General features: G+C 43.7%; 1 protein-coding gene across 1 annotated transcript in view; it reads left to right on the top strand.

The window, feature by feature from the left end:
* The first annotated feature begins 222 nt into the window (after positions 1-222).
* The window catches only part of RCN1 (reticulocalbin 1), a 223,486-nt gene continuing 209,708 nt past the window's right edge, over positions 223-14,000 (top strand). Inside the window, exon 1 of the mRNA XM_085648260.1 lies at positions 223-689. Within this exon, the coding sequence (XP_085504386.1) occupies positions 475-689 (215 nt within the window). The 5' untranslated portion in view covers positions 223-474. The remainder of the gene's footprint in view (positions 690-14,000) is intronic.

The following is a 14,000-nucleotide window of genomic DNA, read 5'->3' as shown; positions in this document are numbered from 1 at the left end:
TTCGTGTCTGTCCCCATCATAAAAACAGAGACTGTCACACCGACCCTGGACGCTCCTCTCCCTGCTAGAAACACAACACCATAATCTCATGTTCAGTCCGTACTGCAGGCTGCATTCTCAGCGAGCACCACTCTGCTGCAACGTGGCGACCCAGCCCCTTCTTCTTGGCCAATCCGAAGCCTTCTTACAGCCGAACCCATTCCTTTAAGGGATCTGTTAACTGCCTCAGGATTGCTTCGTGCAGACAGCAAGGCGAAACTTTGGTGAACTTCTACACATTCTCTGGTCTGGTGGTGGAGAGTAGCTGCCAGTGAACTGATGCCAGTCTGAGACTTGGGTACAGACGCGGGCAGCAGGAGAGCAGCGCCTGACCTGTGCGAAGCGCGGACCCGGCTGAGCTTGCCACACGCGCCAACTTTCTTTGATTTGGATTTTTGAACCTGATCTGGTCCTGAGCTGGTTGGGTTCAGAGAGATGGGGGTCTGGTGCTGGCTGATGCTGCTCTGTGCTGGAGGGGTGCTGAGTAAGCCCACCTATCGAAAGGACAGGATGCGCCCGGAGCTGGAGCTCAGTGACCTGCTGATCGATGACAACCAGAGCTTCCAGTATGACAACGAAGCGTTTCTGGGCAGGGAGGAAGCCAAGAGCTTCGACCAGTTAACTCCGGAGGAGAGCAAGGATAAACTAGGGTAAGGACACTCCTTTTGTGGACAGTCCCGCTTTAGATGTTTATATTAAACCCCACTCAGCCCGATGTATGTGTAATAGCATGGGGGAGTAGCTGTCTGTTTTACACTCATGTGATGTCTGAAACTGTAGCCGGAGGTACCAGCAAGGGTGACTCCATGTCACCAGAACTTCACTTTTCCAGTTCTAGGGTCTGTTCCTACAAACCATTTTCAGTTATGTTAGTCCAGTGGGCTCAGCCGAACCCGACGACAGCTACTAATCCGATTCACGATGATTTCTTAAATGAAAACATTACTGGAAATGAGGTATCTCTGTGACATGGGGCAATCTTGTCACCAAGGGCGCAACAAAAGCCCCTGCAGCGCTTGGGAGGTTGTGGCCACCTTTCAGCCCACGGCCAGTGAATAGCAGTGAAGATCTGTAAGACTCGGGGGGGGCCCTCATCACATTCTGTTTGGGAGCCCCATTACTTTGCGTTGCGCCACTGCCTGCCACCCTAAACATGAAGGGGCAGATTTACAAGTCCCTTGCAACACTTTTGCGTCATTTTTCCTATGTTAAAAGGGAGCAAAAGTGGCGCAAGGGTCTTGTAAATCTGCCCCAAAGTTCTTTCTGTGCGCGGCGAGTAGAGTTTCCTTGGTGAAGAGGAAGCAGGCTGGCACCGGCCCGGCTGCCGTCCAGCTCGGGTCACAGTTGCCACTATCCACCCACCCAGTGCTGTTTTTTTTTTTTAGCCAACTATTGAGTCCGTGCTGGAGCTTGCTGACCCGAGTTTAATATTTAAACAAAAATCATTACCACAGGTGATAGCTAAAAAAAAAAGTCCAGGGTCGGGTTTGGTGAAGGTGACCCTTCTGACATGACAGGGGGCCCGCTCCAAATGTGTGTGAGTCACCTGACCTCTGACCTGAAGATGGAATTACTTTTGCAGTGTGCTCATGGAGTGGCATGCATTTTACAAAATGTGTCCAGGGGTCCTTGCCATGCTCTTCAAAACAATTTGGACAAATGGATAAAAATATCACCGACGGAGCCGTTTGGTGGTGCTGCCTTCGGTTGGTCTTGTGAGTTGACACTGGGAGTGCGGAGGTGGGTATTTTTAGTTTTTCTTCGTGGTGGGCTCGGCCAGCGAGGAGCATCACGCAGTAAGATGATAACGTGGCAGAGGACACGACAGAGAGGCGAGGCAAAGAGGGAAGGCCTAGGAACTTACCTCAAGAAGACTTGGTGTGAGGGCGGTGCCCGCACATCACCTCAAGTAGGCATGGTGTGAGGGCGGTGCCCGCCCATCATAAGCTCACAGTGTATGTATTAAGTCTTCGTGGTGTCTCCCGACGCGCAAGGCACTGCTTTTTATACATCAAGGCGGGGGATGCTGCATGCAAACAACCCCTGCAACCCGATCACCTCTCGCCATGTACCTCTCGGAATCATGGCAGTGTGCCATCACCCCTTCTATCCTTCTTCAACTGAACGTTTCAAACGTGGACTTCTGTATACCCTAATGTCCCATGTAAGACCAACATTCCGAAATCAGACGTCATGATTTGCAATTTTAAAATCATGTCCCATTTATTAACTACCCGAACTCTTTCCTAAAAGAATAAACCTAAACTGTAGACCAACCCCAAAAGGTTGCTTTGGTAAACAAAAGATGTGTTATAGCCTATAACACGTATTTTGTTTACCAAAGCAACCTTTTAGGGTTGCTCTACAGTTTAGGTTTATTCTTTTAGGTATAAATATTTTCTCCCCTGGAGAGGTTTGTAAGCTTTGCAGGTGTTTTCCTTCTTACTGGGTTTGTAAAATTTGGATATAGTGTCCATAGTTTCGAAGATTTATACCAGAACAATCCTGCATGTCAGGACACCGGGTGCCTCGTGTTTCTGGATATCGAAAATCGGTTAATTGCATCTTGGGGGGGGTGGGGGGGGGACCTTTGTCAGAAAGCATGAACAGCAGGAAGCGCACAAATAAGGATTAGAGTCCGCCATTCTTTGCCTCCTAACTCCATGTTTCCCATCGTGTCCTTTTCTGTGAAATAATTATAAGGTGTATTCGGCCTTTTTGTTTAACTGAAGCAAATCAAAAACCGTAGTTCCTAGGCTGCATCAGCTTGTCAAATGAAAGCCCACCAGTGGATTACAGCCACTGAACAGTAGGTGGAAGCTAAAGTGTCCGCTCACACGGAACATTACACCAGGCTCGTGGACTTGGTTATCTCGGGTACCGCACTTAAATGGGTGTACTCACACCTGACTGACGAGCAACAGAGGGTTATCCACCCTCCTTTTAAGTGTGAACCCAGAGTCCTTAACTGCGCTGGCCCACAAGGGTCTATTCTTTCCCTCATGCTTATAAACTCCTGGCGTCCTGTAGCCCAGCATTTAAATCAAAAGGGGGTGAAATTCTACCTGGTGCGCCGATGACACACAGTTGGTCTTAGGGTTGTCTAAGAAATCCTCACATATTTCGGTTATGAATGACACTGTGCTTAAACTAACCTGATGAAATGGGCTCCTGCCCGGATTATTCTTCATCTGTTGGAAATTTAGACATCTTCTTAGACTCTAATTTGTCCCTTGAAATGCAGGTGTCCAAACTGGCTATTACAGCAGAAAAAATTGCATCACATTTGACCGTGTGTTGATAAGAATCTTCATGTGCCTGTCATTCATGCTGCAGTCCAATCTCACTTGGCAAGGAGTCAACCAACACAAGGGGGGTAGCACACTGCCTGTTAGAAGAGCACACAATTTGCATTTGTGGTAAATGCAGTACTTGATAACACTCACTTGTTTCTCCATTGTTGGCGTAGCTGGTGTGATTAGCTTCTTTGAGCTATTGGGCTGACAAGTCAGTTGGGATGCACCTGCACTCTGGGAGGGGTATAGAAAGCTGAGAAGACTGTGAGCAGCATTGCCAGCACCTTCACATGTAACTTGTTACCCTCTGCTGAAGAAGGACAAATATCCTCTGTTGGAAATTGGGCTACTGGTTGAGGGGGTGAAACCGTACTCCAGCAGCAACCCCAATCTCTGTCAGGGTGAAACACAAGCAAACCCCAATTTAACCTTTGCTTAACCCTCTGGTAGCTTGGGGAAAAGCAGTCCGGCTTATATTAGAGGCAATATTTATTTATGCAGGTTACTGAGATGGGTGGATGAGTCTAGGTTTCACACTACAGTGATCAGGGCCCAATATTGATGGTGGCACACGCCTCACAAATGGCTGCACCCAAGTGCCATTGGGAATACAATAACTTCAGTTGTGGGTGGAGGTCTGTGCCTTCTTATTAGATGTCGCAAGAGTAATAATTTCCAAAACTCATTTTTTCATGTTGAAACGGTGTTTTCCTTTTAATAACTAGTTCCAAATGTAAAATCACACAAGAAACAAGCATTGGCATAGCCAATAGGTCTCTCCTTTGGGACATTATAAGTGTTTAGCCATGCAACAGTTGATGTTGCACCAAGGATATTGTGCTGCATGATTAAATACTTATAAAGTCCCAAAGGCGAGACCTATTTACTATGCCAATGCTTGTTCCTTGCTGTGCCTGCTGAAATGATAGAGGTACCTCATCCGGTCCACATGCAACCCCACAGTGTTTTGAAAGTTCTGCCTATCTCCTGCCCAATACTGAAGCAGCCTGCCCCCTTCCCCCGGGCAATACATCGCAGGTACCATATGGCTTGGGAAGTAAGCAACATTTTACCTGCCCTCCTGCCATGTGTGTTGGGCGTTATAGATGAACAGATGTGTAGGTGAGCACTGCGTCACTGTCTTTAAAGGTTCGGACCAGCTTGTGACTGTCCTTGATTGGCGGCTGCGGCGGCGACACTCAGTTGAGACTACAAACTGCACTGAGCTCCATGAATCTGTAAAAAAAGAGTATCAGCGCCTGCCTATCAGCGTGACCGCAATTTCAGTGCATCAGCACTTAAACAAGCAATTTAATAAGGCACTGCTAGAGACCACTACACTGGACTTGCAGCATTTCCCAGTTGGTAAGTGAGGTTATGCCTATCGGTCAGAGCTACGAACTTCAGATCTAGTGAACTAGGCTAAAATCTCTGCATCGACGCTCAACATTCTGTGACTCTGGGCAAATCACTTATCCTCCCCTTGCCTAAAATTAAAAAAAATAATGCATACTTGTGTAGTATAACTGGTTCTCATATCAAGCACTCCAATACCTTTAAGTCAGCTTCATGCTATATAAAAGTGCAAAAAAAAGTGTCCAGTCAGGAATGGTCAAACACTGCCAGAGAGTGAAGCCTGTTTGGAGCGGTTTAATGTGGTATGCGCAAGAAATGTTTCACGTAGGGGTTTGAAATTAATGATAAGTCTAGTTCTGGTAAGGTGCATGTAGCCAAACATGGTCTGGAAATGTTACACCCGAGACAGCAGTGTGGCCTGTCTGTGGTACAGCAAGTAGGTGCACTGGAGTGCACGTAAAAATATAGGATGTGACAGATCAGTAGGTTATTGTCCTAGATTTAAGTTGTTTTGGTAGTTGCAGTATCTTTTTAAAGGTTCACATTGCTCAAGGCGGGGAGAAAGGCAATGCAAACTAAGGTGGGAGGGGGCGGGAAGAAAGTGAACACAGACAATGGGAGGGGGCATGAAGAAAGGCAACACAAACTGCAGTGTAATAGGGGCAGTAGTACATAGTGCTTGGTCTGGAAATCTCAGGATCTAAAACGAAACACAGCGGTTGGGATTGACTATACTAATAGGAATGTATTACTACCCACGGAACCCTTTTTTAATTTGTTTTATATCGATCTCAGAATAAGGCTGAGCAAATAACAGGGATTTCCTAAACCTATGCCTTCCGTTTTCCCTGCAGCTCTCTGATGTTATCACCCCTGATAGCAAGGCGCTTTGCACCGTGATTCCAGAAATATATGCATGTGGCCGTTGTCTCAATTCAGGGTTATTTTACACATGAAAAGGAGGCAAAGGGGGGTAATTTCACGGAGTGTTATGCCAATAAGATGCGCGAAGCACCTCCTTGTCCCTTTGCAATGTCCGGAGTCGAAGCATCGGAGGTGTCCGTATTTCCTGGTGTCGGTGGTGCAGACGCCACAGAGCCTCTGAGGCAGTCAAGTATCGACGAACGGCCTGGTATTCTGAAGTCCAGTGCGTCACGGTATTACGAAGAGGTGTTAATGTCCCAGCGGATGGCGGTGCTGCTACACAGGAGCATGACCCCAAAGAGCAAGTAATTAAACAGGCCTTCCCATTTGCCTCTGTTTCGTAGCTGCCAAGGTTTCAGATTGAAATGTGTGACATTTTCATAATTCCAGTGTAATTATGAGTGACATTTCAACGCATATGAGTGACACTATCTTGCGGGCAAAAATCAAGCAATGAAGATGAGAGGCACATATAAATATCAGAGATTCTACCCATTAACGCTCTGCTGGTTTTGCTGCAGAGGAGACTGGCCTCAGAGGACAACGATCTGCTCTGAGTCAGACCGGCTGCCTGGGACCGAAATTATGTTTGGGAGTGGGGCGCAGTCAGCACTTCGGTAATTGCGACGCGGGGGAAAAAACATCCTGCCAACACCACTTAAGTTTAGAGCCAGGGACAGCCTAGGGCAGCTTGGTAAAAAGAACCAAACTGCCCGTTTCCGTCTGGTCTGCACTTCATGAAACATGAAGCGCAGTGTTGTGAAGCGGAGAGGTTGTGAGAGAGAGGGGGAGCAGGAGGTGAGCCCGCGAGTGGTGTGCGCACGCTTGGGAGAGCAGTCTTCACATTTTAAGCACTGCATTCGTACTTGTGGCATGCCGCTGCTCGCTCCCGCAAAGTGGATGCCGCCACAAGCACGAGTGCAGTGCTTAAAGTGAAGACCGATGGCTAAAGGTCCTCCTAGGGCAGCGCATGCGCGCTGTCTAAGCGAGACCTAAAAACAGCAGATACATGGCTAACTGGCCACCGGGTGAAACCTGTGTCAGCTGTTTTTTTTTTTGTGTGATTTCACATTTTGAACTAGTTATTAAAAAGGACAACACCGTGTTAACATGAAAATAAGAGTTTTGGAAAATATTACACTCACAACATCTAATAAGAACGCTCAGACCTCCACCCACACTCAAAAGTATTCATGCAGCACTGCAAACAGTAATAAAGTCAAAACAGAAAACAAGAAAGTTACACACACCAGTTTAGAAAAATAGAGTAACATGTAATAAATTATTTGAGAGCAAAACGACAAAAGTCCAATCAGTAGAACCTGCGATATGCAATTTTAAAGATTTTAGTCAAAACGGTGCTTAGAAGCACAATGCCAAACTGGTTATCTGGTCATGCCGGACCAGGACAAAGGCACAAGTTCAGGCCAACCACAATAGAGTGCGGGCCAGATACAGGGACACATTTAGGACCACTTAACAAAGTACCTTAAATCCTGTTTTGTGGAGGATTGCGAGACTCTGCTTCGATGATTCATCTCACAGCAGCAGTTCCCAGGAAGCGTTTATGGTGAGGTTCTGCGTTGGGGATGCATCACGCAGCAGCAGTTCTGATGCTGCTGTGAGGAGATGCATCAGTTCTGCTCGTAGAACCACAGCTGGGGTGTCAAAGCACCTTCTGGCCCACTTCCAAGGGTCTAGGACTGGGGTGGCACCACTTGGAGGGGGGTAGGACTCCTAGTAGGCAGAGTCCAGGTGCTGAGTTCTGGATGGTTGGAGCCTTTTCTGCCCCTGAAGCTCTGATCAAGAGGTCAGTCAACTAACCCTTGGAGCCAAATTGTTGGTCCTGGGTTCAAGATGCAGTTCCAGCTCTTCTCGCACAGGCAGCAGAGTAGCAGTCCTTCTTGCAGGTCATCACTGCAGTCCTTCTGAGTCTTTTAGAGTCCAGAGGTACACTGAATAGTTTGGTCTGATAATCCACTATTTATACCTGGTGCTCAGTTTGAAGTAGGAGATGTTTCTAGAGAATTCCCCTTTGAAGTCCTTGAATCTCCCTGGCTCCCTCCAAGCTGGATACATGAACAATGCAGTGGCAACAAGGCCTTTGTGTGAAGGCAGGGCATAGCCCATTCAATTTAAGTGGCGCTGCTCCCAGCTTGCCTCCCTGTCGTGCCACTTGATGACCTATCCAGGCACACCTACGTCCTTTATTGTGTGGCTGTCTGGGAAGAATAAGCAAGGTTCACCTGCCAACTACACCCATTCATATGACTCATGAACAGGCTGAACTGTTGCAGGCAGAAAATGACAACAAAAGTGGCATTTTCAGAATTGTGACTTTACCATTTAAGAGTATTTGGAATTACAATTCTTTAGACCCCAAACTTGACATTCCTATCAGCTCCCAATTGAAAGTTACAACTTATTAAAAGGAATAAGGGAACCCAATGTTACCCTATTGGAGAGATAGGCCTCACAGTAGTGCAAAACAAATGTAGGAGTTTTTCACTACCAGGACATGTAAAACTTAAAAAGTACATGTCCTCTTTTTAAATACACCAAACTTTGCCTTCTGGGCTAGGTAGGTCCTACGCTAGGGGGTGACTTATATGTAATAAAAAGGGAGGTTTGGGCATGGCAAGACGTGTATCTTTCAAGGTTGAAATGACAGTTTAAAACTGCACATACAGGCTGCTATGGTAGGCCTGAGACAAATTTAAAAGGCTACTTAAATCCGTGGCACAATCGGTGTTGTAGGCCCACTAGTAGCATTTAACTTGCAGGCCCTGGGTACATGGTGTATCCATTTACAGCGGGCTTTCAAGTAAATTAAATGTGCCAATTGGTTGTAAGCCATTTTCACCATGGTAAAAGGAGAGACCACAAGCACTTTAGCATTGGCTTACAGTGGTAAAGCATGCATAATCCTATGAGCCAACATAAACGGGTTCAGAAAATAGGAGGGTGAAGACTAAATGTTTTGAGATGACCCTGCAGAAAGGATCACTTCCAACATCCTTAAACACTTGTCTAGAGTTACACAGCACTAGTAGCACCAACAATGATGAATGCTAAATGCTTCCAAATAAAATGAGCATTATCATGCACTGCATTTACTAAAATGCATCTGGCTAAATTGTGGGCTGGTATGCCAGGTAGTATGCCCCCCTCCTTAATATGAGCAGTTGAAGAAAGTTTTCAATTAAGATTTCTCACATTGAAATCCTCTCTCAACTAATTTAACTGACTAATTCTCACAAACCGTCTGCAGACTTCTAACCTGAGGGAACCACTTCTTTTCTGCCTTCTTCACCTTTGAAGAAAAGGGCTTGCATCTCTCCAGAAGGCAGACCTTTTTTCTAAGAGTTATCTTGTTAATAAACCTCCCCAAGAGAATTGTTAAGTTGACATCAACTGGTTCCAGTCCCGGTAGTTCGACTCTGCCGTTTAAATGTTTGGGGGTGGGAAAGTATACTATTGTGCACAGTACACCTTTTACCTACATAACTGTGATGCTGTAAGACTGGGTGATTGACCCATGTAATAAAAGTTATCTTTACTTCATAAGGGTTGAGTCTGTGGAAGAGGGCGAGCACTACTTACTTACAAATTTAGCCTGTGTACTTTCTTTAGGAAAAGGGCTTGCCAAACCAGGCTTGAGCAGTTTTTGGGTACCTACAGCTCTGACATTAGAAACCTACTTTGCTTTTATAAGGCAATTTGATATATTAATTAGGGGTTTTATTGTGATTGATGAAACCAAGTTCCTAATTAAAATAATAACGAATTAGAAAGATGCAACCTACACCTGGTATTAGACCAGTGAAGGCTAGATAGCAGTATCTTCCGGGTCAGCTACATGGGACCTGTGGTGTTTTCTGGTCTGTATGGAAAAACTACCCTATCTACACAGTGTCGGAAATCTCTGGGTGTGAATTCTCAAAGGGAGATAACCAGTCACTAATTTATGATAAATGGATACATATTCATGAAGCGCCATTCCATGTCAAGAGGAGCACTTTACAATTTGAAGAGTGGGATAGGTACGTGCATGAGTTGTGGTCTAGTGGTTAAATTGCTGACCAAGGAAGCCAGAGAACTGGGATATCCTTCCAGCTTTGGCATCAAAGCGTGTAGTTCAAGGCAAATCACTTACTGGCACATGCATCAAAAATGTCATCTGCGATTCCTTATTAGCTCAAAATAAGGATTCGCTAATAAGGAATCGCAAATGCCTATGCATGTAGGAATCCCTAAAAAAATATAAATTCCTAAACATTCCTTAATTGCGACTCGCAAATTGCGAGTCGCAATTAAGAATTGCTACCCATTCATTCCTATGGGCCTAGAGGCACATAGGAATCAATAGAAATTGCATGCTTAATTTGCGAGTACCCAATAGGTACTCGCAAATTGCACATGCAATTTCATGGGTGCAAGGGTGCCAAAAGGACATCCTGTTGCACCCCTGAAGTTGATATGTGAACACATGTTGCGCATACACATGCCCCAAGGGCATGTGTGTGTGTAACCTGGAACTTTGAAAAATGCACTCTGGTGCATTTTTCAAAGTTTTCACTATATTACCATCAGGTATAATTTTCTGGTAATTAGCGGCCCCTAATAGCGAAATCGCTATTTTAAATAGCATCTTGCATTGCATTCAAGGCATCGCAATTTGCGATGCCTTAAAAGCAATCGCCATTTGCCATTTTTGCATTTTGGATGATGCATCCCAAGTGCAAAAATACCGGTCGCAAAGGGGCAGATTCTGAGAATCTGCCTGTGTTTTTCCTTAAAGCATGTGCCCCTTCATCTTTTTAAACCTAAAATATAAACTTATAATGTAAAAAAACAACTACACACTCCACTGTCCAAATTACATACTCCCACCCTTCTTGGGCACAGGCCTCAACTAGACTCCACAGGGTTCCATGTGAAAGCATAGGTTGCAGAAAACTTACTTTGTAAATAATTGAACTCCAAAAGAGAGACTGCCAAACTCTCTGCTTTACATAAATATTGCTCTATTTAACCTTTTATTTAATTCGTACATTCAGCTTTTGTTATGTGTCTGAGTTAGCTTTCTGTTCTAAGCCAATACTAACATAATTGAGGGCCAGCAGCTTGATAGTGGTATTAGTTGCAGGTCTCCATTTTTGTAGGGATATTTCCATGGAAGAACGAGATTTTGGTAGTCTGTTTGTGAAAAAACATGATTTTTGCAGTCTTCCCTTTATATATACGCTACACAACACATACTATTCAGTGGGCAGCACCTCTGGTCTGAGATGCTCCCAGCACGATACACTTCTTTGCTGTAAATCTATCCGCTACTAATTGGCGGGAGGTCCGTACTTTGCTCTATACCTTAAACAAGACAATAAATGAACTTCCCATTACTATTGAACTTTTGAATCATAGAAGATGTGTGTATCCTTGTAAAATCAAAGGTCCTTCCTTTACCACCACAAGTTGAGGAATGAGCGCTCCAGAGACACAGTCCATCCTTGATGACATTGGAAAGTGATGAAACCTCTGCCTGTGTAATGACCCGTGTGAAGTAACAGGTGAGACCACCATCAAGCAGACGTGTCTCAGTGCCAGAAGGGTTTGTAGTAATACAAAACTGGAAAAAAAAGACCTTAAGGAGAAAGGGAAACCTTGAATCAGCTACATCCATTCATCAACTTAATTTTTTGGGGACAAGTGACCACCCAAGACAATCTATGACAAATTTCCGAAAGTTACACAGCAGACACTCACCATTAAAGCATCTTTGAATGTATGAGTCAAGAAAAGAAGATATATTGTTACAAAGGAAAAAGCTGCATAGTGACCTTCCTCGCAACTCAACGGCGAAGCCTTACAAGATACAAAGTAATTCTCTGTGTCTAGCACTTGAGAGATAGTTCCGATGCCTGCCCTTCAAGTGTTTTGCCAAAGAGGTTCTGGTGAGGTCCTGAGGACAAGCTCACGCCACACTCTGATGCAAAAAAAACCCGTTAAAAATACATATCCACTAAGCCGATGAAACAGCAGTTTAGTGTTGAGTTATTACGTTAACTCATTTGTGCTAGTAGTAACCCTCACAGTTGTATTTCAACTTTCCTGTGTTCAGTCATGGCTTTTCCTAAGATGTGAATTAGAGACTGGATCAGGGAATCCGATTCTGTGGCTATGCGGCTCTATGAAAGGGAGGCGGTGGCTTGAGATCTCCACAACTACAGAAAAAAGTTCCAAGGCAAATGCATCTGTATTTCCACTGTATAAACACTGTGTAAATAAAAGGCAAAAGTATCAATCAATATGTTTTTCATCCATTTGCAAATGCATGTCTACAAAGAAGACAAAAGTTATCACGGTATGCAAGGTACTATCAGAGGTCTCATTGCTTGCGTCCGTCATGAGGAATATACTTCCCCCTGCAATGTGCATTCCATTAACAACATTTAAAATTCCAAGATTACTAAGGCACACAAATTACATTGCCTTAAAATATGGAGATATTTTCCTGTACGGCAACAAATGGACATTTTCACAGGTACATATATATTCTTGGCATCCAGATGTTTGGAAGTGTTACAATATACCCATAATTAATTAATGTGTAGCAAAATATCGCTGTCTTTTGTTTCTAGTTACACAGCAGATAGATCATCTCCTCATTTGTCTATTTTCCCCATCTACGAAGTACTTGTCTGACTGGAAGAAGCCCGGTTTCAACTGAAGCATCCATCTTCTATTCTGTATATGTCCATACTGTGTCTGTACAGCTGTGGGAATGACGATTCTCTGAGTGTTAGGAGTAGGAATCAAGATTTCATTAAAGACACAAAGGCTAACATTATGCATTACCCTTTTAATTGCCACTCCTGCTGCACCTTTAAAGAACTTGCAAACAATAAAACAACAATCTAGAATTAGAACTCCATAGTCCATTAATATTCCCCGCGTAGAACACTCTTCCTCTTTTAAATGCATCAATTATCTTCAACTCTTATTTTCCCTAATCTTCTCTCTTCTTGAAACTGTACAAACTCTATTCTTACTTATTCTTTTTTCACTGAGCATCTAAGAACAATAAACAAGGGAAAATTATTTTCCATATTCACAACTATGTATCTTCTGTGAATATATGTAATTGTTATAACAAGAAAATCAATTTGTGCATACATAATATTTCTGTCCCAACCTTTCCCTTTTTTTCTAATTTTATTTCAAGTTACGTGGTTGGTGGGATAATGCTAGCCTCCATGTCCTTAATGAAATCTTGATTCTCTACTCATAATACTTTTAGAATCGCCATTTCATTACAAGACCGGACGCAACCATTATGCATGCTGAAAGCCCTTCAGCAGTACATTTGCATATACTTTATTAAAATAACGCATTGCAAAAATACTCTCATTTGACCAATCTGCTGCTTTCATGATCTCTTCCAATCTTCCATTAGCCAAAAAGCTTTATTTCACATAGCACCCCTTATCGAATTTGCTGTAAATTTCCCCACATCTATACCTGTATGTTCCATCACCTATTTAATCCCTCTCACTATAATAGTAGTACTCACTGCACCATATGGTTTAACATAAGATATCAACAACTAATTTTCTTCATCCCTTCTGTATTCTATAATTCTGTTCTTATATGTTGACAAGCATTCCACCACACATAACTTCTTACATTCTAGAAAACTTGGAATTTTTTTTGACTCAGACATTGTTTTCACTCTTTTCAAAATGTCAAATAACACTCCATCTAAACCATACACTCTGTTACTTACTAAGATTTTACATCCCACACTCTCTGGCAAGAGATTAAATATAACAATGTTGTGAATTTAACAAAACGTCTCTTCACATCTAAATATTTATTTACTGGCCAAGACTCAAGCAAACTCAGCACCATGCTCACATCCCATAAAAACTCATGTTTAGCTCTAAGAGGCATTCTCAACCTCATACTCTTCTAGACTCTACATACCATAGTATGTCACCCTACTGATCTTCCATCAACTTGAACAGGACTAGCTGACATTGCTGACCTATTGCAATTTATTGTTCTGTAACTGAAACCTTTTTCAAACTGTTCTACAAGAAAATGAACTACCTCTACAATAGGAGCCTTCACTGGATCCAAACTCCTCTCCATGCACCAGCAAACCCACATATTCCAAATTCCCTTATACCTTAATCGAGTTCCTGGTGCCCAGAACTCCTCAAGCAGTTCAACAGCCCTGTTCAAAAGTCCCTTGAACCATTCAGATCTCCTGCGATCTTCCAAACAAGAAGGTTCAATGCCTTGCTCTGTACTAAAGGATGTTCCTCTCCTTCTCCATTCCTCAGTAAACCTTCTCTTGCTGGAATCATAAAAGGTATTTTG

Source organism: Triturus cristatus, chromosome 3_2 (genome assembly GCF_964204655.1).
Source record: "Triturus cristatus chromosome 3_2, aTriCri1.1, whole genome shotgun sequence".
Lineage (NCBI taxonomy): Eukaryota > Metazoa > Chordata > Amphibia > Caudata > Salamandridae > Triturus > Triturus cristatus.
This window is presented reverse-complemented; position numbering and strand designations above follow the sequence as displayed.